At 43.0% G+C, this 23,456-nt stretch overlaps 3 protein-coding genes across 15 annotated transcripts; 1 reads left to right on the plus strand and 2 right to left on the minus strand.

Moving 5' to 3' along the window:
• Window positions 1-109: 109 nt before the first annotated feature.
• Window positions 110-3,520, minus strand: mtfr2 (mitochondrial fission regulator 2). Its single transcript, XM_053843596.1, has 8 exons — window positions 3,390-3,520; window positions 2,707-2,884; window positions 2,515-2,619; window positions 2,231-2,355; window positions 1,657-1,865; window positions 1,287-1,590; window positions 945-1,128; window positions 110-874 (listed from the first exon to the last, which is right to left on the minus strand). Exons 2-8 carry the CDS (start codon window positions 2,776-2,778, stop codon window positions 830-832), a joined length of 1,044 nt encoding a protein of 347 aa, XP_053699571.1. The 5' UTR covers window positions 2,779-2,884; window positions 3,390-3,520; the 3' UTR covers window positions 110-829.
• Window positions 3,521-3,626: 106 nt separating this feature from the next.
• Window positions 3,627-5,937, plus strand: armc1l (armadillo repeat containing 1, like). The gene is made up of 7 exons (XM_053888078.1): window positions 3,627-3,712; window positions 4,267-4,419; window positions 4,535-4,626; window positions 4,705-4,888; window positions 4,957-5,073; window positions 5,171-5,245; window positions 5,587-5,937. The coding sequence occupies exons 2-7, from the start codon at window positions 4,267-4,269 to the stop codon at window positions 5,779-5,781; spliced, it is 816 nt and encodes a 271-aa protein (XP_053744053.1). The 5' UTR covers window positions 3,627-3,712; the 3' UTR covers window positions 5,782-5,937.
• Window positions 5,938-6,001: 64 nt separating this feature from the next.
• Window positions 6,002-23,456, minus strand: map7b (microtubule-associated protein 7b). 13 transcript variants are annotated; one of them, XM_053888065.1, is made up of 20 exons: window positions 20,443-21,707; window positions 15,276-15,398; window positions 15,126-15,203; window positions 14,420-14,583; window positions 14,064-14,181; window positions 13,311-13,412; window positions 12,912-13,022; window positions 11,938-12,033; window positions 10,922-11,041; window positions 9,831-9,997; window positions 9,187-9,326; window positions 8,902-9,125; window positions 8,150-8,300; window positions 7,913-8,081; window positions 7,744-7,848; window positions 7,632-7,679; window positions 7,523-7,559; window positions 7,325-7,448; window positions 7,083-7,261; window positions 6,002-7,001 (listed from the first exon to the last, which is right to left on the minus strand). In XM_053888065.1, the coding sequence occupies exons 1-20, from the start codon at window positions 20,597-20,599 to the stop codon at window positions 6,991-6,993; spliced, it is 2,424 nt and encodes an 807-aa protein (XP_053744040.1). In that variant the 5' UTR covers window positions 20,600-21,707; the 3' UTR covers window positions 6,002-6,990. The 13 variants fall into 13 exon arrangements, with proteins under 13 accessions (XP_053744040.1, XP_053744042.1, XP_053744041.1 ...); XM_053888067.1 differs by having other exon boundaries at window positions 9,831-9,973; window positions 15,126-15,206; XM_053888066.1 differs by having other exon boundaries at window positions 7,523-7,556; window positions 15,126-15,206.

The raw sequence follows: 23,456 nt of genomic DNA on the forward strand, positions 1-23,456 counted from the left end.
GATGAGATCCAAGTATATTAGTATTCGCCATCATATGTTGTGGGCTCATTGTCTCCAAAAAGTAAGGAAAGTTAAATAGGTACTTGCGTAATATTTTAATAATCACCATATCAGTTTTTAAGCAGGCACCATTTCAACAGAAGACAAATATTAAAAATGATCAATTTGCTTTAATTCCATTGAACCAGAAGCTGCTGTTGCATAGATATAGACAAACTTGTCTCACTGGGTTGACAAATGTAGTCACCAACCATACGACTAAGTTGCAGATCCACCACATGGAATCTTGACAGCCAAGTGTGAAAACAGAAACAAAACAAACCCCCAGAATAGTATTTATTTAGCAACAAGTACATGTCTTAAATTGAGTCCTATCATTCCCCTTTGTTTGCATTGTTTTTTAAAAAAGAAATTATTTCCAGAAATTTGGATGCCTAGTTTAATAAATAAATTCCAGCCTTTGTTGAACCCAAGCTACAGTGCATACTGGCGTGTAAACAGATATAAATCTCTGCAGAAAAAAAGGAATACAACAACACAGACAACATGTAAAAAAAAGCTACATTCACTTGTCCAAATAAGTTGCCATTCATACAACACTGTTTAATTGTACCGAAATTGTAAAACACCAGGCAGACAAGATTAAAGGCAGGATTGTGTGAACCTTATGCATCGCCTCTATTCCTGGTGTTTCACACTCGGAAGACAAACATTTAAAAAAATAAAATAAAAGCTGCAGCAGGAATCTCAGAGGCACGACAGCAGAATCAGTGATTGGTCGCTGGGATGTCGTCATGTTGGAAGCTCAGAGGTCAGACTTTAAACTGGATCACAGATGGATGCGGCCCTGGCTCCTCCTGGTATGTTGGGTGCTCTACAACAGATTAGAAACAAGTTGTGAGACAGACGACCAGCGCTGATGCAGGCAACTAAAAATGACAAACCTTTGGGACATCTGGGCTCCCGAATGGTGAGAGGTCTATTGAGTTCTCTTTGTCTGAAGAACAGTTGTGGCGATGGAGAGCAAATTTTCTCTTCAGCGCTTCTGCAATGAGAGCAGCGGGGTCGTTTTGCAGCGCTGAAATTCCCTTACTGCGCCTTCTGTTGACTGGAGTGCCCCCTGGCGATCTAGAAGAATATTGCAGATAAACGACAACATTTTTGCAATTACAAAATGTTAAAAAAAAGTCGACTAATGATCTTCAACGGTAGCATAAAATTTGCATCAAATCAAAGCTTCAAATTCATAGAAACATTTTGAAGTTTATGAAAATCACGATTCGTACCTCTCAACTGCTTTGAGTTTAACTTGGTTTAAGTCCTTGAGAATGTCCAACATGGAGGGTGCGCCTTTCTTCTCAGAAACCTCGGCCTTGATCTGAGCCTTGTCCAGATTCTTTCTCCGTAGCTGGATCAGCTCCGTCACCAATGGCGTCTCTGTGCTGAAGCTGAATGAGGGAGGAAGAGGAGGAGGGGGTGGAGGTGGAGGTGGAGGTGCTGTAGCGCGTGGTGTGGATGTGATTCTGGGTGACAACGATGGACCGGGTGACATCGCTGGTGAGGCGGGAAGAGTCTGGGACACATTCAGGCCTATAAAAGTGGAACACATGTGAGTATTGTCAGATAAACATGGCACAGGTCACATCTACTTTATACCTGAAGTAGCAGCAGCAGTGACAATCATTGCAATCTGAGCCTGCAGTTTGAGGAGTTCGCTCTCCAGTGCTGTGATCTTCTTTATGTCTTCACAGCCAAGTTTTGGCTTCGCAGGCTTTCTTCCTCGGTGGGTTTGATTCACGGGCCCCTTAGGACATCTGAGCGCATCCTTTTTAACTGATATTTGCTTCTTTGGAGGTAAATAGTTCCTAGAGAAGAGCATCATAAAAAGTGAGAATGGAAACAATGACTGTGAACGCAGTGGTTTCTGAAAAAAAAAAAAAAAGTAAATGAGGTTTCAGAATTGGAAGACACAAATGGATAAGTTGGAATTTACATGTGGTGAGGAGGGTCAGTTATTATTTATATTTCTAGATGATGATTACTTCAGAGAGGCCACATAACATTCATAAAAAAATATTATCAATAGGAAAGAGTTTGAAAACACTCTCCTATTGACAGTGACCAACCAACATTATCTTGGTTGATTAAAACCTTACTGCACTCAGAGAGTAGTAATATTAACATAAAAATACTATGTAGAGAAGCAGGTGGTTGGAATAGACAATCTGACCTGGTTTTGGCACAGCTGTCACCTTCATCCTCAAATACCCAAAGCACATCAGCAAAGGTGGGGATTGCAGGTTTATCCACGGTGATGTCATCATTACCTTGCAACATGCCAGTGAGGAGAGGGAGCTGCAGACAAATGAAAAAAAAAAAGAACTCAGTTGACAAGAATAATGGATTGCCATTTCTGTTAACGTGAGAGTGCAGTGGGTCAAATCCTCAGTCTAAAAAGTACTACGCTAAAAAAGATACAAGCAAAAGACTGAAGTAAAAAGTTAGCAGTATTACCTGAAAGTGCACTCGTGGCATAGGTGTCAGAGGCAGGTTTGTCCCGATCATCCGAACAATGCTGCGGTATTGACCGCACAGCTGACTGTCCCACACTGGAACCAACTGTAGCAAAACAAAACAGAAGATGATACACATTTAATGTCCAGGAAAACACACAGTATATCGAGTTCCTCCAATGAAATCACCCACCATTTCTGGAGGAACTCCAAAATACTCCAGCACTGCACGCATCAAATGCAGCGCGTCTTCTAATAGAGACATTGGGGAGGTCCGAACACTGCACCAGAGCTGTCTGCTGGGATCCACTTTCTGCTGACTGACACAGTGAGATGCCAATGCACAAGCACCTAAGTCGCAGTCATAACACCTGATATGAATGAAATCAGAAGAGGAATTATAGTCCTGTTAGAATACAAATCTGACTCAAATGAGTGTTAATTGAAAAAACAAAACAAAACAGGAAAATAGTATTTATATTTTATTTAAAAACAAACGGGAATAATACTAAAAATATATTAAAACTAGATTTCCACAATAGTAACATTTGGAGGTCAGGCGAATATGTATGCTTTTTAAAACTTGTGTTTTAAAGGATGAGTAAGTGGGCTGTATTCTAGCGGTACGTGAACGCACCACAGCCGCTGTGTGGACATCCAAGATTGGAAAAACTATTTTCTCCGATAATTCTCATCGTATACACTGTAGATCGCACAGCAATAACTGTGATCTTAAAGCGTTTCATGTGAGTGAATATGAGTCTCTTCACTCTTATCATGAGTGTCTCCCGCAGTACCACCGCATTGCACTGATGCGTTTGTAGCTACTTAACTCCAATAAGCCGGTAAAAACGGGCAGAACACGTGAAAACTTACCGTAGAACTGCTGCCTAAGCGAAGAGGACATTTATGTATCCACGAAGGAGCGAGTTACGTTTGCTACCAAATATAAAACCGCTTGCAAAGACACCTTGACTCATGCGCTCAGGCAGACGAGAAAGTCAAATAAAGCTGCACCAATAAAGCGGTCGTTGATTGGCTACCACGCCACTCTTGTCTAGCCTCTGATTGGCTTTCATAACAAATACTAACTTGATTGGACAATGGTATGGTGACGCAACAATCTGTTGACCAATAACGTACACAGAATCGTATGCACCAAATTTGTATCCACACGCTGACGTTCCTCTTTTAAGAAGGTAAGAAAACAGTTTCAGATCACGTTTTATTGACACATATACTACGTTGTATCACGTTTTATATCAATATATTCATATTACGGGTGTATTCATAGCCGTAGCTCATTCCAAACCACGTCGTTTAAACTCTGAAGCACATCGGAACCGAGCCACGTCGTTAGCATTAAGGCGGTAGCCTGTCCTGTCGTAATGTAGCTCATTTAGTGACGATATATTTTGTGATCAGGTTATCAAACATACCCACTAAAACTGTGAGAATGTGCAGGATTCGAAAGTGGTGTTATTTTGTCTAATTAACTGAGCCGTTTTATATGCTACAAGTTGCTATTTGACACGTCCTGGGGAATGAAATCGTCCTAGTGTTTTGACCGCCAATGCATTTTCCTACCAAAGTTACTCTTGTATTTAGTTAGTTCAACATCACGTACAACACGGACATTAATGGGATGTCAAATAAAATTCTAGTCATGTCTTGGTGGCGTTGTTGGGTATTTATAAATGTATTTAGTCTTGACCACGCGACCAAAAACATGTTCTCCTGTTGGTCAATAAAGATGATGGACGCACTGTCTGTGGTGAGCCAGCTCCGGGATCTTGCCTCAGAGCCACAGAACCGGGAAGCCATTGTCCAGGATCAGGGATGTCTACCTGGGCTGGTTCTTTTCCTGGACCATCAGTCTCCAGAAGTGCTTTTCGCTACATTGCAGGTCGGAACGCGGCGATAACTTTTACAGCTATTCTTGATAGATATTGGTCACTGAGACAAGCGCAGTCATTACTGTGCAATGTTTTATTGTATGTTAATAACTTTCTAAATTGTAGACACTCCGCTATTTGGCCGAACTCACCCCCAACATTCCCACAATGCAGAATGAACTTGGGATGATGGTGAGCCTGGAGAACCTGATGGAAAAGTGAGCGACCGTTTTCCTCATTTCTATTGTAATCAATGATGCTACCAAGTCGTCCATCTTTCTCATGTTTTGATTTAGACATGGTCTGTCAGTTGACATCACGTCCTTGGCCAAAGAAGTCTATGGCATCCTGAAAGCACCACCTCGACCCACCCCCTGCACACCAGAAAGACAGAGGCGGAAGAAGCCTCAGTTCTTCATCAACTCCACCAACAGGAAGGCGAAGTGTGTGACTCTTCAAATTCAGGGTCTGGACACGGCAGTGAGTTGACCACACAGGGTGCATATCATTTCTGTCCAGCCATGTTTTAATGATGTCCTCTTCTCCAGGACCAGCGAGGTTTGTGTGAGCAAGCTCTGTTGAAGGTTCGAGGAGTGATCAGCTTCACGTTCCAGATGGCATCTAAGAGATGCACTGTCAGGATACGATCAGATCTCACCACTGAGGTAAAAAAAAATAATATATATAGAAATTTCCTTTTCAGGTTAAGTTTTCCCTGTGGCCTTTATGTTTGGCCCCTAATATACCAACTCCCTCTTACAGAGCCTGGGCTCAGCTATTGCTGCCACTAAGGTGCTGTCAGCTCAGCAGGTGGTGAAGAACGAGGCAGGAGAGGAGGTGAGTTTAATAACCCTGCTGTCTTTGTTGACTCTTGAGTAAAAATTGGCCATTTTTAAATGTAGGTCCAACACTTAAATGTTGAATCAAGCCAAAGGGAGAGGTATTTCCCCCCCGCTAACTAGGAACAGATGGGCTCTAGTGCCGCTGACTTGTGCTGTTCAGTGTGCGCCTTCCAGCCGCAGTCCTTCAAAGATCTTTGACTCAAGACCACATTCAGTTCTGCACTTCAAGATTAGGTTCTGTTTCAATGCCAAATGAGTTTTGTGGAGTATCTATATTCAGCATGTCCAAAAACAGCCTCAGGGAATTTATGTTATTTCATTGAAACTTTCTTTCAGGTCTTCATCCCTCTGTGTCCGTCCGAAGTTGAGGTCCAGCAGAACTCTGCTATCCCAGATTACCTTCCAGAAGAAGAGGAAAGTCCAGACAGAAATGATGACCGGGCCATCTCACGCACCAACGCCAAGGAAGACCCGAGCGGTAGCTGGCTGAACGCTGCGGCTAGTTTCCTCACCAAGACCTTCTACTGGTGACGTAGTCGAGACTACTCTAAGTGCTTCAGTGCCACTACATTCCCTGTGGATCATTACAGTGTACAAAGACGCTCTACCACTAAGGTTTTTTCTACTATCTGGATGTAAATATTTGCTGCTTGCTCTTCAGCTCTGCATGTAAAAACTTGGAACTGTGACAGGAATTCATTTGAAAAGTAAAATAAAAATGCAGATGAAAAATGTTTTTTTTTTGTCTAGTCACACAAAAGCAAGTCAAAACAAATTTATTTCTCAGCAAACAAAGCTGAAGCATTGATAGAAACGTTTCTCATTAACATCAGAATTTTCTTCTGTAAGACCACTTCAGTGATCTGAGTGCTCGGCCTGCAACATAGATTTACTTCTATACATATTTGACACTTGCGTACGCTGCAAGACAACACTGCAGTGGATGAGCTGCAAGTCACGAGGGGAGGCTTTTCCTTATGGTTTAATTTGCTGAGCCGTTATTTTTAAACGAAAAATTTAACGTGAAATTACATCAGTGCTTTGAACAAAACATCCACACAGTTAAAGCTTCCAGACCAGAAAATCCAAACGTAAATACTCTCGCTCTAAGGCATAAGAGCATCGAAATTAGCTGCACCATCCAGATGTGGAGAAAATGATTTTCACACTTGGGAAATCAATCAAACACTCTGTAGCGAGGTCCTCTGCGTGGTTCAAAGTGGAGGATGCAGATTAAATGGGAAGAGAAAATAAAGAACTTGGAGGATCACCGCTGAGATATTAGGTGGAAATGATAAATACATATAAGATTTACAGGAATTAAATAAACTAAACAAGATCAGTAGCTCGACCCCTACAGTTCCAGGAGAATCCAGATCCCCTCCTCCAGTTTGTTTGGATCCTTCATTCTAATCCAGTTTCATCATAGTGCTGGTTCTGACTCTAAGAATCTCTTCAAGTATCACAATTTAAGACTGATTTGTGTTCACGTCATAATTCATCAGAGTCACGCGGGATTATGAAGTTCTTGGTGTCGGGTGGTTCCAGGTGCGCACCAGAGATGGGTGACAGCTGAACTAACTTCTGGAGATGACTTTAGAACGCACCATGGTTAGAAAAAAAGTGCCTTTCTGAGAGGATGTTTAGAAGGAGCCGATCATGCCGACGGTTTTTTCCTCTGGTTCAGTCCAACAGCCGTCATCTCCTCACCTCAAGTTCATCTGGAAGCTGCGCGGCTCCTCAGGCAACATCTTAATATCATAAAAAAAAAACACAAAAAAAAAAACTCAGAATCATTCTAATGCGTCACAAAGAATCTAGTAAACAAATACCTGGCCCCTGCTGGGCAGATATGTCCTCTAGTCCACTCATAGGCTTCAGGAGACCGTTCTCCTTAAAAGCTATGACAGGAACTCTCTCCTCCTGCAGCGGCGGCTGCTCTTCCCCTTCAGGAGGAGACAATCTGGAATGTGCGGGCAGAACTATGACCTCCTCAAACTCCCCGTTCTCTCTGAGGAAAGAAGAAGTTCAGAAAAAAAAATCTTTCGGATGGAATCCACTCCCTGGTAAGTACCTCTGCTCAGTGGCACCCTCTTCAGTTGTGCTGGGGTCAGACTGAGGCTCGAGTTCATGGCTGCTGCCGTTGCTGTGAGGCGGTGGGGACTCGGGGTCTGCAGGTGGACTTGTAGAGGCAGCAGCTGAATCAGAGGAACACAAGGTTAAACATCACCCACTTGGTTTCGGAGGAGGACCAATAATATTTTAAACTGACTTGTGTCGTCATCAGTCTTGTTGGGAGCAACCTTCTGCTGCAAGAAAGAAGACAGAGATGAAGAAGGGTCATTCGTAAATGCAGTTCCTCGTGAGAGGGACTCGATCACCTTGTCGGCATCGGAGCGTCTTGTCCTCTTCATGATCTCCTCCAGACGCTGCAGAAAGTCAAACACTTGAGCATCTGAGTATGAGGCAGCTCATATCTATGTGCTTGTGCACCTTCTTCCTCTCCAGGCGCTCTGCCTCTTCCTTCTGGAAGTGTTTCTCTCGCTCCTGCCGCAGTCTCTCCGCCTCCTCTCTCTGGCGAGACTCTTCCTCCTCTTTCTGTAACGCAGCAGAACATTGATGTTTTCATTTAAAAAAAGCTCAAAATGCTTCATTTTCTCACCTGCTTCTGGATCCTCTCCGCCTCCTCCCTCTCTTTCTCCAGCCTCTCCTCCTCAGCCCTCTTCTCCTCCTCTTGCTTTATCCGTTTCTCCTCCGCCAGCCTCTGAGCCTCCTCCTCTCTCTTCGCTCGCTCCTCCGCCTGTCTGCGAGAAATCTCTTCTCTGGCCAGTCTGCACAGACACACACACACACCTTAAGCATCACTGAGAGCAAGGGAGGATGACACAGCTGTCTTCACCTGGCCTGCTCCTCTTGCTGTCGGCGCTCCTCTTCCTCCTTCTCCCTTTGCTCTCGAGCCAGCCGCCGTTTCTCAGCTAGGATGCGGCTCGCTTCTTCTGGATCTGTGGTCCCAGCTGAAGGTTTGTGGGCTGAAGGACTGCTGGCAACCTCTGGAAAAGACCAGATCTCTCAGTGGAAGTCTTCAATAAGGATAGCACCTCAATTGCAGAAGGAGACAGATATGTATGTACACCTTTTGTGGGCAGTAAAAAGACAAGTTGGTGGGCAAGATTTGTCCCCCAGGACTTGAGTTTGACACATGGTATTCGGTGATAAGTGACCGTTGGCAAAGAAACAGCAAACAAATGAAGCAAATAGACAGAACAGGTGTGGACACATCCCTGAGAAAGCAGCTTCAGCTGTCGCCATCCTTCCAAGAAGCCCAGACGTCGCCACTTGTCACCAAGTCTTGCCTGGACATGGCTGGATTTTGAATTTCTGTACTGAATTGCATTAACAGTAGATGTTTTGACTTCTTTTTCCAAGTCTCAGGGTAACCAGAGTAGCTGGACTGTGAAGTGCACATATGGAATGCTGGTCATTCTGTTGTGAGGTGATGTTTATTATAGCGCTAGAAATAGCATTGTCCTTGTCAAATTTCAGTTCTGTTTCTCCGCTTTGCTTCACAACCAGCACTTTCTGGATTATTTATGAAAAATTGTTTAACCCTCTTCCCCTTACAGATTTGATTACGGAAACGCAGCGACTGACCACTTGCTGGGGTTGTTACAGGCGTCGACTCCGTGCTACTCTTGTTCTGGCCGAGTGGCTGAGGCCGAGGCTGAGGAGGACTGAGGACCTGCTCCTCTTCCTCTTGTGGGCTTGGAGTACTCTCTGGGCTGATCTTGACCGGACGAAGGTTCCCAGGGTCCTCAGCAGCTGGAGACTTGACCAGCTTGGGAGTAGGGGGGCGCCCTGTAACTCTCTGTGTGGGTCTGAGAACAAGGGATTTATTAAGCGACCAGTTCCGTCTTTTCAAGTTGTTGTGTCATCTACCTGCCAGGAGAGGGGGATGTTGCTTTGCTGTGTCTTTTGCTTGGTGAAGCGGAGCGCTTGGTGGGAGGTAAACTCAGGATGGGAGTTAACGGGAGTGTGAGGTTGCTCCAGGACTTCCGCACATGCTCGTTCTTCTTCGGCTAAAAAGGCAATCGAAAGATTTAATAGCATTGAAGGTGTATAGTTCTCAAAGCAGAATTCTAGTGCTAACCGGCACATGTGGCCTTTAACAAGATTAGACTTATGTAGGCTCATTGGCATCACCTCAGTGACCTCTGGCTGACCTGCGACTTATAAACGCTGCATGAAGTGCCGACTCAAACGTTTCACACATTGCAGTTCTGTTACATTATCCTCAGAATCGTGCCACTGAAGTCATTCAATTCATGACGCCCTTCTGTGATGATGTGTCCGAGGACGCAGACTAAAGCCGTTTAATAAAGGAAAAGCCGACAACCAGATCAACAGCAGGTGGGAGGCAGGTGCATTTAATTGTGAACTCAGCTGATACTGCAGCTCGGAGGATGTGTTACAGGCTGAGAACCACGCAGTCAGACAAGCGCTGCTGGTTATAACAACTCAAATCCAGTGGAAGTTAAGTAGCTTAAATGACGACAACAATCACCACAAACCATCGAACCTACCTGTGGGTTTCCAGTTGTTCTCCGGCGAGTGGAAGTAGAGGAGGCGGTCTCTCTGCTGAGACTCCTGTCATGGCTACGGCAGTGAGGAACCGGCTGAGCCTGCAGGGCCTTGAATGACATGGAGCCCATGGGGTGGCAGGACACTGAGCGGGGACAGACAGGGACGGCTAGGGTGATACACCAGGTGAGGGCAGCGTGTGATGCGTGTATCCAGGAGTGTGTTAGAAAGTATGCAGCAGAAGGTTTGGAAAAAAATGATCAGGGTAGAGACAGGAAGGACAGAATAGGGTTTCATGGAAAGAGAAGAAGGAAAGAATTTGTAAGATAACTGGATAGAACCCAAAACATGAAGGTTTTGTGTTAGACAGAGAAACTGGGAGATGCATAGCTACAGGTCCTCAGTTTTGAGCCCCATTTAAATCAGCAATTAAAAGTAAAAGGGTTGTTTCAGTAAGCAAAGCTAGGCGCAGTGGGGAAATCCAGCCCGTCAAGTCAATATCGGCAGCTCACATGAGATTTAAATACATATAGTTGGCTTAAATCAATACTAAGCACACAAAACAACAATCTACAAACCACTTTATCCTGTTAAAGTAGTGACAATGAATAAACATTGTGTTCAGTGTCAGCTGGTGTAAAGTAGGTAGGGCTTCAGACAACTGAGCACAGAGGAAAGAGAAGATAAGGCGGCGGACACACACAAGAAAGACCCCCATGCTGTGATCTGTGACTGATTCAATGAACGCAGAATGAGTTTGGATTGTCAGGAGATTAATTAGCATTAGGCAAGACACTATTCCAAGAGCCATTACCATGGCTGCATAGTGAAACAGGGTAAAATGTCACCCGTCTTGACTGAAATCCTGAGGAGCTTACTGGTAAAAAAAAAACATATCATGCATGTGGACTTGTATGTACAGTGTATCATTGTGTGTGGTGCCCGATACAGGCTGGCGAGGGAAGTTTCAGACAAAATAATGCTTTAAGTCGGACTAAATCTGCTTAGCATTCAGAGGCATTCTGGCAGAGAAACTGAAATCTAAACCATTCAAGTGGAATTACAAAGTTTGACTCGAGGAAGTGAGGGTTACCCGCGTGTTCTCCCGACAGACTCATGGCGCTGCGGCTGCGGGCCAGGTAGGAGTGTGTCGGCTGCTGCAGACGGTTGACCATGTTGCTCTCCCAGGGTGTCAGCGGAAGGCGGCGCAGGCCTGAGCACACATACAACATTTGTTATACACTGACAGATAATTTCTTGTTTTGTGTCACAGCATAAGCAGTATATGTGTGCGATTAACATGCACAGGCTGCGGATGCGCCTCCACCTGCATGCACAAGAGTTCTGGAGAGAGCAGACAGCTGGGAGTGAAGCACCGACCAGGAGAACAGGAGGAGTGACACCAGAAATATCCATCTACCTTTTCAGATGCAGCAAAAAGCGCTTTAAGCTTTTTCAAGCAAGCAGATCTGAAGACATAGAATCCTTCTGGGTGGGAACCCATGTGAGCACCTCCTCAGGTGAAACATGCATCATTGCTAGGTTGAGCTTTTAGAAGTAAAAGAAAGATACAACAGAGCTGGAAACTAGTCCCCACTGATCCGTCACTTTATCATTGTATAGCAGTGAATATATGCAGTCACACGTGGCAACTGCTCAAATATAAGTGTTGATTATCCTTCTAGGATAATAATCAGTGTACAGTGTTCCCTCAAAAACAAAAAGATTATCCTACGGAGGATTAGAGAAAGAGGGTCACGCATGAGGGAAAGAAGGATGGGGTGGCTCTGATCACTTATGGAATGAACAAAAAGATTAAGTCATGTGCCATCAGAATTTACTGCTATTACAGTATAATGTTCATCTGAAATAATGTATAAAATATACATTTATTATGTTATTTATTCCACAGCTGAAGATAACTTTACTTAGTTTCAAAAATCTTCTCCTATTTTCATTGATTTATTTAAATTAATTTCCACTATTAGTACGAAATATCAATAAGTAAATAAATAGTAGTTTAGTGAGAACAGTTTCCAGCCCAGGATCTTTGCATTTTCCTTTTGTGGCGTGTGAGGGTCCAAGCTGCAAAATGCTCCTAGAAAACACCTGTATTTTTGGCCTGAGTGGTCGTTCCCTGCGGTAGTCGGAGTTTGGACTGAGCTTTGTTAATGACAGGGGAGGAGGCGGTTCTCATCTGTAAACCTGGCAGCAACACAGTCAACAGGTGAGGTTTCTTTGTCACACACACACACACACACACACACACACACACACACACACACACACACACACACACACACACACACACACACACACACACACACACACACACACACACACACACACACACACACACACACACACACACACACACACACACACACACACACACACACACACACACACACACACACACACACACACACACACACACACACACACACACACACACACACACACACACACACACACACACACACACACACACACACACACACACACACACACACACACACACACACACACACACACACACACACACACACACACACACACACACACACACACACACACACACACACACACACACACACACACACACACACACACACACACACACACACACACACACACACACACACACACACACACACACACACACACACACACACACACACACACTATGATGAGTCAAGTTGGCTCAGTCCCAATCACCCACAGTCAGTGAAACACCATCACATCATGACAAATGAAAGAGAAATGATGAATTGTTCTTCAACAATTTCTTTGTAAAAATGAACTGCAGCATTTAAAACAGTACCTTCATTAGCCTTCTTAGGCCAGTGAGAGAATTATTTTCTGTGCAAAATTGACCTGCAACTTTGGGCTTAAATCATTTGTGTATTAAAAAATACAAAAATCACAATAAATAAACAGATTTCACTCATTTCTGATTTATATAACAGCAACAAATAAAATTAAATAAACAATAAAACTGCAATATACTGAATAATAATCCACCTTCCACTCATTCTCAGTAATACAAGTGTTGATGATGTTACAGGCAGCAGTGCAGTTACCTCGGTCAGGTGAGTGCAGGAGTGTGTACGAAGACGAGGAGAGGCGCTTGGTGATGACTGGGTCAGTGTGTTTGGACAAATTCACTGTGGATACAGACCGTCTGTCCACATCTGAAAATCAAACAGAACAGATGATGCGGTTTAAAAATCGAGAGCCTGTGAGACAAAGGTGGAGGTCTACTAGTTTTAGTCATGTTACACTAGCACTTGTTAGAACTAGATCTATTATTGACTCAGCCAGTTTAAACTGCGTCACAGGATGTAGTGAAAGTTAAACACAGACAGGAGGACTACATGGAGAAAAAACATATGGCGTATATTTTCACAAATTCTGTTTTTAATAGAGCTAAAGCCAGCACTCTAATACTAGGGAACTTTGCGATGCTACAATATATTCACATTGGGAGGTCATTCCATATCTGCGGTAGAGACTGAAAGCACTGTTCATGTGCTCCAGTCCGGCAAGGTCGAGTGGACAGAAGAAAGCCGACTCGACAAAACCTGGACCAGGACGGAGGAGGACGATGGCAGGGGAGAATAGCAGAGGTAAAACAAGATCGAGAGCCCAGTAGAGAAGCAGAATCAGATTGAGGTGGAGAAGAAGGGATAGAAAGGGAGAGTGGGATGTAAGTTATCACTCACAACAAAAAGCCCATGAGTCTTTTTTTTGCAAACAAAAAATTGCAAACAGTGAATTGTGACAGAAATAATAATAAATGTTTTAGCCCTGGCAACATCATCAGCATCAAATAAGATCAGAAATAAGATGCAATTGAGAACTGATGATTTTTGGGGTTTAAAATTATTATTATTTGTTCCATTTTAATGATTTTTTAATGGGTAATGACAATAAATGAAGCATATATTCTAATTCAAATCAATAAATTATACAATTCTTATATACGTTCTAAAAAAAATCAAATCAAATCAAAAACATCTATTGAGCATATGATGTAATGGCAGAATTGCAGTTTCTCAATTTGACAGTACTAAAGAAAGAAAGGTTACAATTAACATTCTTCTCCTTCAGTCTTTTGGCTTGATAGGACCTCACATCAGTCACAGTCAATAACATGGCCGCTTAGGCTATTTCATTTCCCACCCCTGGCTTTGACACACTGCTGTAAAACACAGGAAGTAGTCAGAACTTACCAGCTGGCGTACTGGGCGTGTTTGTTTGCAGCGTTCCACCCCATGACCAGCGGTTTTGCTTCTGTCGCGGTGGGCGGGTCCTCTCTAAATTCCGCCGGACCACGGCTTCATGACGAACCTGTCAATGCAAAAATACATACAAATGAAGAGACTATGACATTCAATTCCACATTTCTGCAGAGTAAAGTTTCTATTTGAGATTCATTTTGCATGGCTCTAAGGGCAAAATAAACGTTCACACAGCTGGATGAGCATGAATGTTAGTATTCATTATAATGGAAGTAATTATTATTCATTCAGCACACCGTCTATATTTGTATATAAAGTACTGACAACTATTTTAAATGGAGCATTACTCTATCATCCTCAAGTTTCTGTCGTCTCTTCTCCTCCACGGCAGCTCGTCGCTTCTCCTCCTTCATCCTCTGCTCCTCCAGCTTCCTCTTCTTCTCCTCCAGGAGTTTCTCATAGTGCTGCCTGGCCCGCTCCTCCCGGGCCTGCCACTGGGCCTCCTTGACAGCTGCAGAATTAAAGGCCAACATAGATAAATGGATGAAATTGATTGGTTTCTAGGTTCAAAATAATACACACAAACACACCACATGGAAAGAGAGCTTATAAGCAGGAGTGAGAGGGGTCGACTGAAGATCATGTGATTGGTCTTTAGCCCACAGTGCAATGTTAATCCCTGAGACTGGGTCTTCAAAGTATTGAATCCTCTCTGGATTCCATAATAAGGTAAATTACACAAAGCCACATTGCACACAAACAGTAGGTCAAAACACGAGTAACACAAAAATGCATTTATGAAACTTACAAAAAACGGAGCAGGATTCCTGAGAAACAACTGTATGGACCTTTGGAGAGACACCCCATAAACCCAGTCTCATGGCCTGATTCATTACGTAATAGGAGCACCATGGCAACCAGGGTGTCTGGCTTTTGCCTCGATTTATGTAACCCCCAGAGAAACAGGCAGAGCTTCATAGCTACCAACCACTGGTGTGTTGTTGCCCAGCAGTCAAAGGCAGTACGGTGCATTTGAAGACAAACTTCACTCACCGTTCTGCTTCTCACGCTCCTCCCGGCGCTCGCGGGCCAACCTCTGCCGCTCATCGATCTTGTTGAAGAGAAGCACTTCTGCTGCACAAGTGAAATTTCAACACTGATAGAGTTTTACAGACACAAAGCAGAGCAATACTGTGACGATACCTGGTTTGGTTGAGGAATAACTATTGGGGCTGTTACTGTTAGTCGCGTGTGACGGGGTGGTCGAGGAGCTGTGCTGGGCAGTTGAAGACACATGGCCATCTTCCAGTTTGTACTGAGAAGAAGCTGAGATGGAGTAAAATTAAGGGGAGTTAAAATAGGTGGCAGTGGGCGGGGTTATTCAGATGTGCCAGCAAAAACACTAGGATTGTTTTACTTATATTTTACCAGCATGCTAAGGTACCAACGACCCAAAACAAATAACAAAATTGTGAGTTTCGCATAGTGTGGCACATCCATGAACAGGCCATGAGACTGGTCTGTACAGAATCTTTTTAGACTGATCTGTACCACCATCCAGCTGGAGGTGTCACGACCTCAGGGCGCAGAGTTAACAGCTGGAAAACTAGAGATTAGGACTGAATCGCAGGTTCTATTTATGAGTGTGGAAGTATTCCCCTGCAAGGAACTCATCACCAGGTCAGTTTGCGTAAACATGAGCATAACCACGAGTTATACATCAGTTACATTTGACTCAAGTCTGTTTGGCTACATTCAAGATAGGCATTCATACAAGATTCCCATCAATAGTTAGGAAGAATAGGAATAATTTTACCCCAGAGATATACTACCAGAGTTAAAAAATAAATAGGAAAATATGGAGGAAAACATTACATTACCGTTTCAATAAGAACACCTTCATTCATAGAAATGCAATGCACACATTGTTTTTTTCCACTTCAATAGCAAACTTGTTTGTTTTATTTCTATCAACAGCAGCTAAAACTCAGAAGTGACGCAACACTAAGTACCAGTACCCCAAGTCTTACAGAGCACAAGTGACTTGTTGGTTATAAGTATAGGTTAATAGTCCCGCAAAACAAGAGTCAACCTGCTATTCCTTTCCAGGCAACAGAAGAGACAACAATGATACAAAGTTGAGAGCGCCCTTGGATCGGCATGTAAATCTCTGCTCCATATCAGTTTACAAAGATGCAAATATGTTTCCAGTCGTCAAGTTATTTTTCAGCTATTCAGGTGACGGCCTCAGGCCACGAGGACTAACCAACAGTGATGGCTATAAACAAACAGTGACTCATACTTTTACATTACATTTTGTCTGCAGGTAAATAAATTGCATGTCACTCTCTGGCAACATACAAGTACCAGCAGTGAAGTGAAAAATAACCACATGGTTAACATTGAAGCCAGACCAACGTCTGCAGAGACAACTTCGTCCCAGATAAGGGAGGACCAAATTAAATCAATCTCCTCGAATGAAAGCACATGTCCTTTACCTGAAATAGCACAGCACTCTCTCTTCTACAATAGCAGACTTGTCGTTCACAGCGCCTTTATCTCAACAGCATGCAAAAGTCCACCTACGAAGTCAATGACCATTGAGAGAGGCAGGAACAAAGTCCAAGTTTAAGAGAAAACTGTCATATCTCTCTCAGCTCATACTATTAATCACAGATTTTACAAGTGAATAATAGAACCAGCAGAAACTTATATTGCGTTTCAGTCAAGTACTACTCCTGATGAGTCCTTTAGGTTAAATTCTGTACATTGATGATTTAAAATGACAAGCGAGAGTGGAAAAAGTTTTAGAAATGCCCTGCAGATACTGTCATCTTTAATATCTTGACGCATATTATCACTCTATTTGCCAAAGGACAGGGCTGACAAAGAGGTGAGCTCATGGTACCTGCTGCAGTATTGTGTGTCAGTCTGTGGGACAGCAAGTGATACTGGCATTAATAAAAACCACAGGTGCTTCCCCAGCAATGAGTTTGACTCATAAAAGCCGGATATTTGGGGAAGGTTGCGTTACAATCAGGCCATCTCAATCCATTATTCTACCAGATATGATGCTCTGCAAACAAAGGTGCAAATACTAAGAAGCTAAACGGCTATAGTCTATACAAATATGCACTTTGTAGTTTTGAGCACTTAGCAACACATCACCATCACATCCCTATAACAATTTAAAGTCATTACATAGGAAATGCTCCTTTCTAGTGCCCACTGTGTCTCAAGCCTGTGTACAATAAGGCAAAAAAAAAAACAGAAACAGCTCACCATGTTTGCATAAAATTTCCAAGTACCCCACAGCAAGTCATAAATTACAAAAGATTAATAACTTGCTTTCATGTCCACAAATGAGGTGCATATCAATGAGACTTTTGTGGTAGGAATGTAAAAAATATTCATGAGCAAAAAGCACAAATGCAGAGTGGACTTTTGTCTATTTGTACTTCCTGCTAGCATCCCACAGATCAAGAGATACAATTTATGATACATTTACAAGTCAAAAAACACAAAATAGTCAGGAAAAAAAGCTTCCATGTTCTGGCATGGGTTAGCTATTTAAATCCTTCATAAAACTGAGTGCTGATGTCAAACACATTACATATAAACAATACTAATATTGGATCAAGTCTAATCTCCAAGTCTAATATTGTGTATTTCGTCTGAAAACATCCTCATATTGAGGTCTCTGCGATGATGGTACATCTTAAGATGAACAGCAAGCTTTGAGCACATTGAGCAGGCAGGGTCAAGGACCATGCTGCCCACGCTGAGGTCAATGACGGACCGAAGTGTGTCACATTCACGCAGCAAACTAAAGCAGAAAACATGGGATGATTTTCCCATGAACTTCCCAACCCACATGTGCTCCTATCCTCACCAAATCTGTGAATTATGATGATGATGTTGCGCTGCTCAGATGGAAAGGAGGATCTGGACTCCACTGACAGAAAGCACAAAAGCATTTGAATCATCTCTGCACATATTTTAGAAAGAAGGCTCTAGCCTTGGGATTTCTTTTGCAAGGACTCACAGATGCATTCCTGGTTGAATACATGACAAACAGTTTGTATTTTAAGGCTGAGGTTCGTAGAAGTGTGTCAGAGTAAAATTCTATCAACGTTGTCCTTCAGATTGCGCCAACATGGGGTGATTTTCACCTTCTTAATGCTCCTCAAAGAGGAAAAGCACTGAGGGTATTTGCACAGTGCAAAAACAATTTGACTTTATTACAGCATAGTACTGTGTAATAAATCCTCTCCAACCCGCGTCGGTTACGCAGACAAATATAACGACTCAAAAACATTCCACATGTGGAGGCAGCAGTTTGAATGTGCTGTACAAAGGTTAGCAATGGTGAAATTTAGTTTTCATTTTTGTCTACTCTCTACATTGTCTCACACTCATATTCACTCAATAGGTCTAAATGAGCAACCGGACTTCAAGACAGAACTTTGAAAAGTACTTAGCAGATATACTGTCTTTTACCTGTGTTCCTATTCATTTTTCCGAGAATGCAATCCTAGGATGTGACCTTTGGAATCCTTGGCCAGATTCCCACTCCCGCTAGAACGATTCAAGAGCCGGAACTATCATTCCCACTTCCTGAAGGCATCCTACACACGAGGAGATGGGCTCAAATCCCAAGCCCATGATGGAACAATAGAAAACCAGAAAGGAAGTAATTCCAGAGCAGAGAAGAAGTGGGAGATTCAAGGGCTTGCAATGTCAAAATAAAGCAGGAATAGAGAGGAACTTTTGGTCAGTATCACTGATAATGACAGCCTACTTGTAGTGACTGACAGCTCCTGTCTTTTAGTCCATGGTCACGTATTTGTGTTGAGAAGACAGAGAGTGAGACAGCGGGAGAGTGAATGTTTAATCTCTCCCTCCATCCCTCCCTCCTTCCATTAATGCTGGTTTGTTTGTACACGCTCCCCACCCCCAATCTATCCGCATTCATTGCCAGTCAGATTAAACGGTCAGAGTTGGCGATTAATGTTGTGCTGCCCGGGCCAGAGGGGAGCGAGCAAGCGCCGTGTGGCTCTTGCCTCCCAGGCAGCCTGAGAGGATTAGCTACTGCTAATGCTAAACTGGATGCTAAGCTGCAGTCAACAGAGAATAGGAAAGATGTAACCGCTACTTCTGTCTTGGTTGAGTGATCCCAGGCAGTGCAAATTATGCTAGTTTTCACCGCCATTATGATGACATATTTCCCCATTTCTAAATCATGAAACTGACCAGGTAAGAGCTATCCATCCAGAGTAAGTGATTCTTCATGCAAAACAAAACCCCAGACACAAAATTTAAAATATGGCTGAAATCACATATTTGTCAAAACATGTTTGGCGTATAACATATGTCACATTGTTGTTGGTAATATGAAACAAAGTTTGAAAAATTTTTGGAACATTAAAGGAACTTTGTTTTCCCACATCTCCCTGAGCCCATATCCTCACGTTAACATTAAAAACAAGTGACACTAAGTTTCACATGGCTGCACTGGAAAGTAGAACCAGTCACACAACACTGTGATCACGCTCGCAGAGCCTTCTCTTCTATTATTTATACTTTAAGTGAGATGCACATTTAGGCTTCCTCCCAAGAGGACAGTGCCTGGCAATTGGAGTACGAATAGTGTCGTGGGTGTACAAGAGATTTTCAGTTCAGACATCCGTGCAAATCATTGTCTTGCTTCATGAGTAAAACCAGAAGGCAACAAAGTACTGAATGTTTAATAGTTTCTTTGCCTTTAAAGCTTCAGTACCAGTTTGGAAGTATTGTCTAAATTACTAGTGAAATACCAGTTAGACAAATTACAACCACATCAGGTGATTGAGAAATCTAGGAAATTTAAAAGATTTGAAATTGACTCTTCAGTGGAAGGCCACCAATACTACACAAAATACATTACAGTGCAGCACAAGTTAATAATTAAGTGGTCTAAACATACCCTGCAGCTAACCATGACATGCCCACACCTTCACCGTCATCCATTGCCCTTGTGTTTGACCTCATCTTGCCATGTCAGCTGCTTTTCACAAACTCACACACTGAACTGTGCTGTCTCATCTGTCCGGCCAGCCACACGTCTCAAGAATGCTGACGTGGCAGGATAAGGTTTTTTTTTTTTTGCTCGATCAAAGCATATATCCATATTCAAAAATCATACATTTTAAGACTAAGCGATAACAACAGAACACAACTCTAATAATGCAAAGGCTTCTTTAAATAATTCATGCAACTGTCATGCAACAGTCAATCCTCTGCTACTCACTGCCACTCTAAACGCTGTCGATGCCAAATAAGTTCAAGACAAAACAACACAACAAAATTGTGTGCCAACAACTTTTCATACCTCTTTTCTTCCTCCTCACAGTGTCTTTACGCTTCTGTCCCTCCTCTTCTTCAGTGATGGTGAACAGAGCAGGGATAGCTGAACGGCTGCCTCCTTTCCTCAGCCTCTTCTTGCCCCCACCTCCTCCTCCATGTCCTCGTCCCTTCTTATCCGGCATTGCCTGCCCGGTGACTATCCCTCAAGTCCCTGACTGGCTGTCCACACCCCTGCCCATCCCACACGGCAGAGTTGAGGGTACCAGGCAGGATGTCAGACGACAGGTTCACCTCTGGCAGCCTCCTTGACAGAGACAGCTAAAAGCTAATGCTAACAGCTGTTTCCTCTGTCTTCCCATCACTGCTCTGCATCTCACACTGAGAGAGGAGGATGACAGAGCTGAAAAGACAGCGTCGTAAAGCAAACAGGTCCTGGAGTTGCGAACGAATGAGAGACATGCAGAGCAGCTCCTGTTGAGCCTGTCCCTCCTTTGACGGCAGTTCCAGGCAAAGAGAGCGTGTGGCAGGGAGGCAGTCCCACTAAGGATGAGCACCAGCAGACTGGCTTAGATGAGAATACTTAATCCACGAGACTGGCTGGTGTTAGAGCTAAATGAACTGTACTTGTCTTCCCTCCTTAAATGATGCCGCTATTGCAGCTGCTTCATTGCTGCAGTATGTTTGACCTCCTTCACAAATGCCAAGTCAGCAAACTATTCAGGCAAAGGCAAGGGGCACACAGGTAGTATCAATATTCAGTATAAAGCCAGTGGAAAGGGAACAGATACTTGAGATGGTGCAACCTAGACAACAGCAGCACACAGATCAATCTATTAAAGAGAGAAATGGACAGATAATGTGGTGTGTGATGATGGATGGATGGATGGAATGATGGATGGATGGATGGATCTTCATTAATGCTTTGGTAAGGTTCCCTTGGGAAATTAGAAGGTACTGGTCTTGAAATCCAACTGTCCTAGAGGAATCTAGGACATTTCCAAACAACAATGCAAACCAACACGACCAAGAAAAGGCAATCTGATATTTGCCCCTGCAGGACTCAGCATGGCAGTAATTGTACACCAGCGTAGTGACATCCAGAAAGACCGTAGCACAAATATTAAGAGTTTCTGATGCAAGAACAAACACTAGAGAAAAAATACAAATATAATAATATACAAATACTTCCTTTGGGAAGTGACGAACGTAATCTAGTAGGATAAGACAGACAACTCAACAGAAAGCTAAACAAATTTAACCTACATCAAAGACACACTTTCTGAGCTAATACTATACTAATGTTTGAACTTTGTCCAGCGCCAAATTCACAAGGCGAAAAAGTCAACAAGGATAAATTATTGGTGCCGTTTGAGCCAGACACAATAAAACTACATAGGTTAGGCAAACAACGTGATGACACAATTCAGTGTTGAATTTTTCAGTCAGTGTTGATTGACTTTCTCTGCATATAGGGTTGGATAAGATATTTTCAAGACAAAACTGATTTAAATTGCAGCAAATAAACATCATGGGTTATTATATATATATATATATATATATATATATATATATATATATATATATATATATATATATATATATATACTAATGCAAATGCAAAGCTCTAGCAAGCACATTTAACTCTAGCACTAGCATAAAGCACTGGGACATTGATTCGTAAATTGGCTGACAGGAAATGGCAAATAAAAACGCCTAGTTCTCGCGTTCAGAAGCTTGGCCTGTCAGTTTGTTAGCAATGTTCACACTGGTTATAACATACTTCTTTTCCTGTCAAACAGTCATGATGTTAAATTTACACTGCCAGTCTCATCCCAGAAAGCAAATTTAAGGTATAACTATTGAAATATCTGCAGTCAGGATCCACCCACTCAGCAACTTTTTACCTGTCTATTGTATCAGAGATGATATATCATTTGATCCAAATATGATCAGAAGGACACTTTTTGATAATAAAAAATAATAATATAAAAGTAATACCCAGTAAATGAAATGTGATATGTAGTCACAAGGCTATGCTTTCCTACCTCATTTATTATGTCCATTAAACACATTATGCGTTAAATACCAAAAACTTTCCGAATAAGGACACAGATTTAGCCGATTCAGCCAACACTCAGTGTTGCTCAAACTGATAAAAAAAACTGGAGTCACACACGCGGGAAGCATCATTATTATTGCTGCAAGTAAACCATAAGTCAGACGTCTGTAATATTTTGAGTATTTTGAATGACGCCCAAAAGAGATGCAACAAATAGCAGCGTTAAGTTACATCAATTCTAAGAAAAAAGAGGCTACCGAGTAGCTTAGCATAGGACCGTATGAAAGTGACGTCAAGTCAGATTTGACAAAGACTATAAATTAAATAAAGGCATATTTATAACCGCTCACTCTCGGTGGCAAATACTACCACGCTGAATGCAAATGTTAGGAGTAGTAAAATGCTTAAACGTTACCTCAGGTTACGACGCTAGTTTGTATGCGGAGTTTCCTGTCACTTCCATTTATTCACCTGTCTGTCACGTCAACACCCCGCGTCGCCTTCAAAATGTCAGCAACAGGTGTCTATTGGAAGTGAGCCAGAGCAAACTATCCGTCGAGGATTGGGGCTCACCGATACACCTCAAAAGATTAAAAAGCCACTTGTGTTTATGAAGCATAAAGCAACCGGTTGGTTGAGTCGCTTAATCTGACTCTCGTGACCGGCCGGTGTTCCGGAGCAACTTCTTCCATGATCCCGCGTCCGAGCCAAACTACACTTCGAAATGACTTTTAAAGCTTTCAAAAGTACAACGGAGCGTTGTTTGGTGAAATAACAAGTCGTATAATATCCAGCTGGGAGCAGGAGCTCACCTTGGGACTCCGGCGGAGATGCGTCGCTGCCATCCAGGTCCGCCATTTCTCCTGACGTCAGCTGAGAGGGATCAGCGGCAGGAACCGGGAGAAGGATCCCGGTCCAAGCCGCCCACTGGCAGGTGCGACTCCCGCGGGAAGTCCTCCACACACCGGCCTGGAAGTGAG

Source organism: Synchiropus splendidus, chromosome 15 (assembly GCF_027744825.2).
Source record: "Synchiropus splendidus isolate RoL2022-P1 chromosome 15, RoL_Sspl_1.0, whole genome shotgun sequence".
Lineage (NCBI taxonomy): Eukaryota > Metazoa > Chordata > Actinopteri > Syngnathiformes > Callionymidae > Synchiropus > Synchiropus splendidus.

What these genes read in the sequence shown, in the direction of transcription:
- map7b (XM_053888063.1), bottom strand. Translation starts at nt 20,599, where the DNA reads ATGCCGGATAAGAAGGGACGAGGACATGGAGGAGGAGGTGGGGGCAAG. An exon ending in CACGCCCAGTACGCCAGCTG is followed by an intron (nt 13,413 to 14,063) that starts GTAAGTTCTGAC and finishes GTCCTGGTCCAG; the next exon opens with GTTTTGTCGAGTCGGCTTTC. An exon ending in CACTCAGGCCAAAAATACAG is followed by an intron (nt 11,042 to 11,937) that starts GTGTTTTCTAGG and finishes ATGTGTGCTCAG; the next exon opens with GCCTGCGCCGCCTTCCGCTG.
- mtfr2 (XM_053843596.1), bottom strand. Translation starts at nt 2,778, where the DNA reads ATGTCTCTATTAGAAGACGCGCTGCATTTGATGCGTGCAGTGCTGGAG. An exon ending in GACAGCTGTGCCAAAACCAG is followed by an intron (nt 1,866 to 2,230) that starts GTCAGATTGTCT and finishes GCTCTTCTCTAG; the next exon opens with GAACTATTTACCTCCAAAGA. An exon ending in GGAGCCCAGATGTCCCAAAG is followed by an intron (nt 875 to 944) that starts GTTTGTCATTTT and finishes AATCTGTTGTAG; the next exon opens with AGCACCCAACATACCAGGAG.
- armc1l (XM_053888078.1), top strand. Translation starts at nt 4,267, where the DNA reads ATGATGGACGCACTGTCTGTGGTGAGCCAGCTCCGGGATCTTGCCTCA. An exon ending in GATCAGATCTCACCACTGAG is followed by an intron (nt 5,074 to 5,170) that starts GTAAAAAAAAAT and finishes TCCCTCTTACAG; the next exon opens with AGCCTGGGCTCAGCTATTGC. An exon ending in AGAACGAGGCAGGAGAGGAG is followed by an intron (nt 5,246 to 5,586) that starts GTGAGTTTAATA and finishes ACTTTCTTTCAG; the next exon opens with GTCTTCATCCCTCTGTGTCC.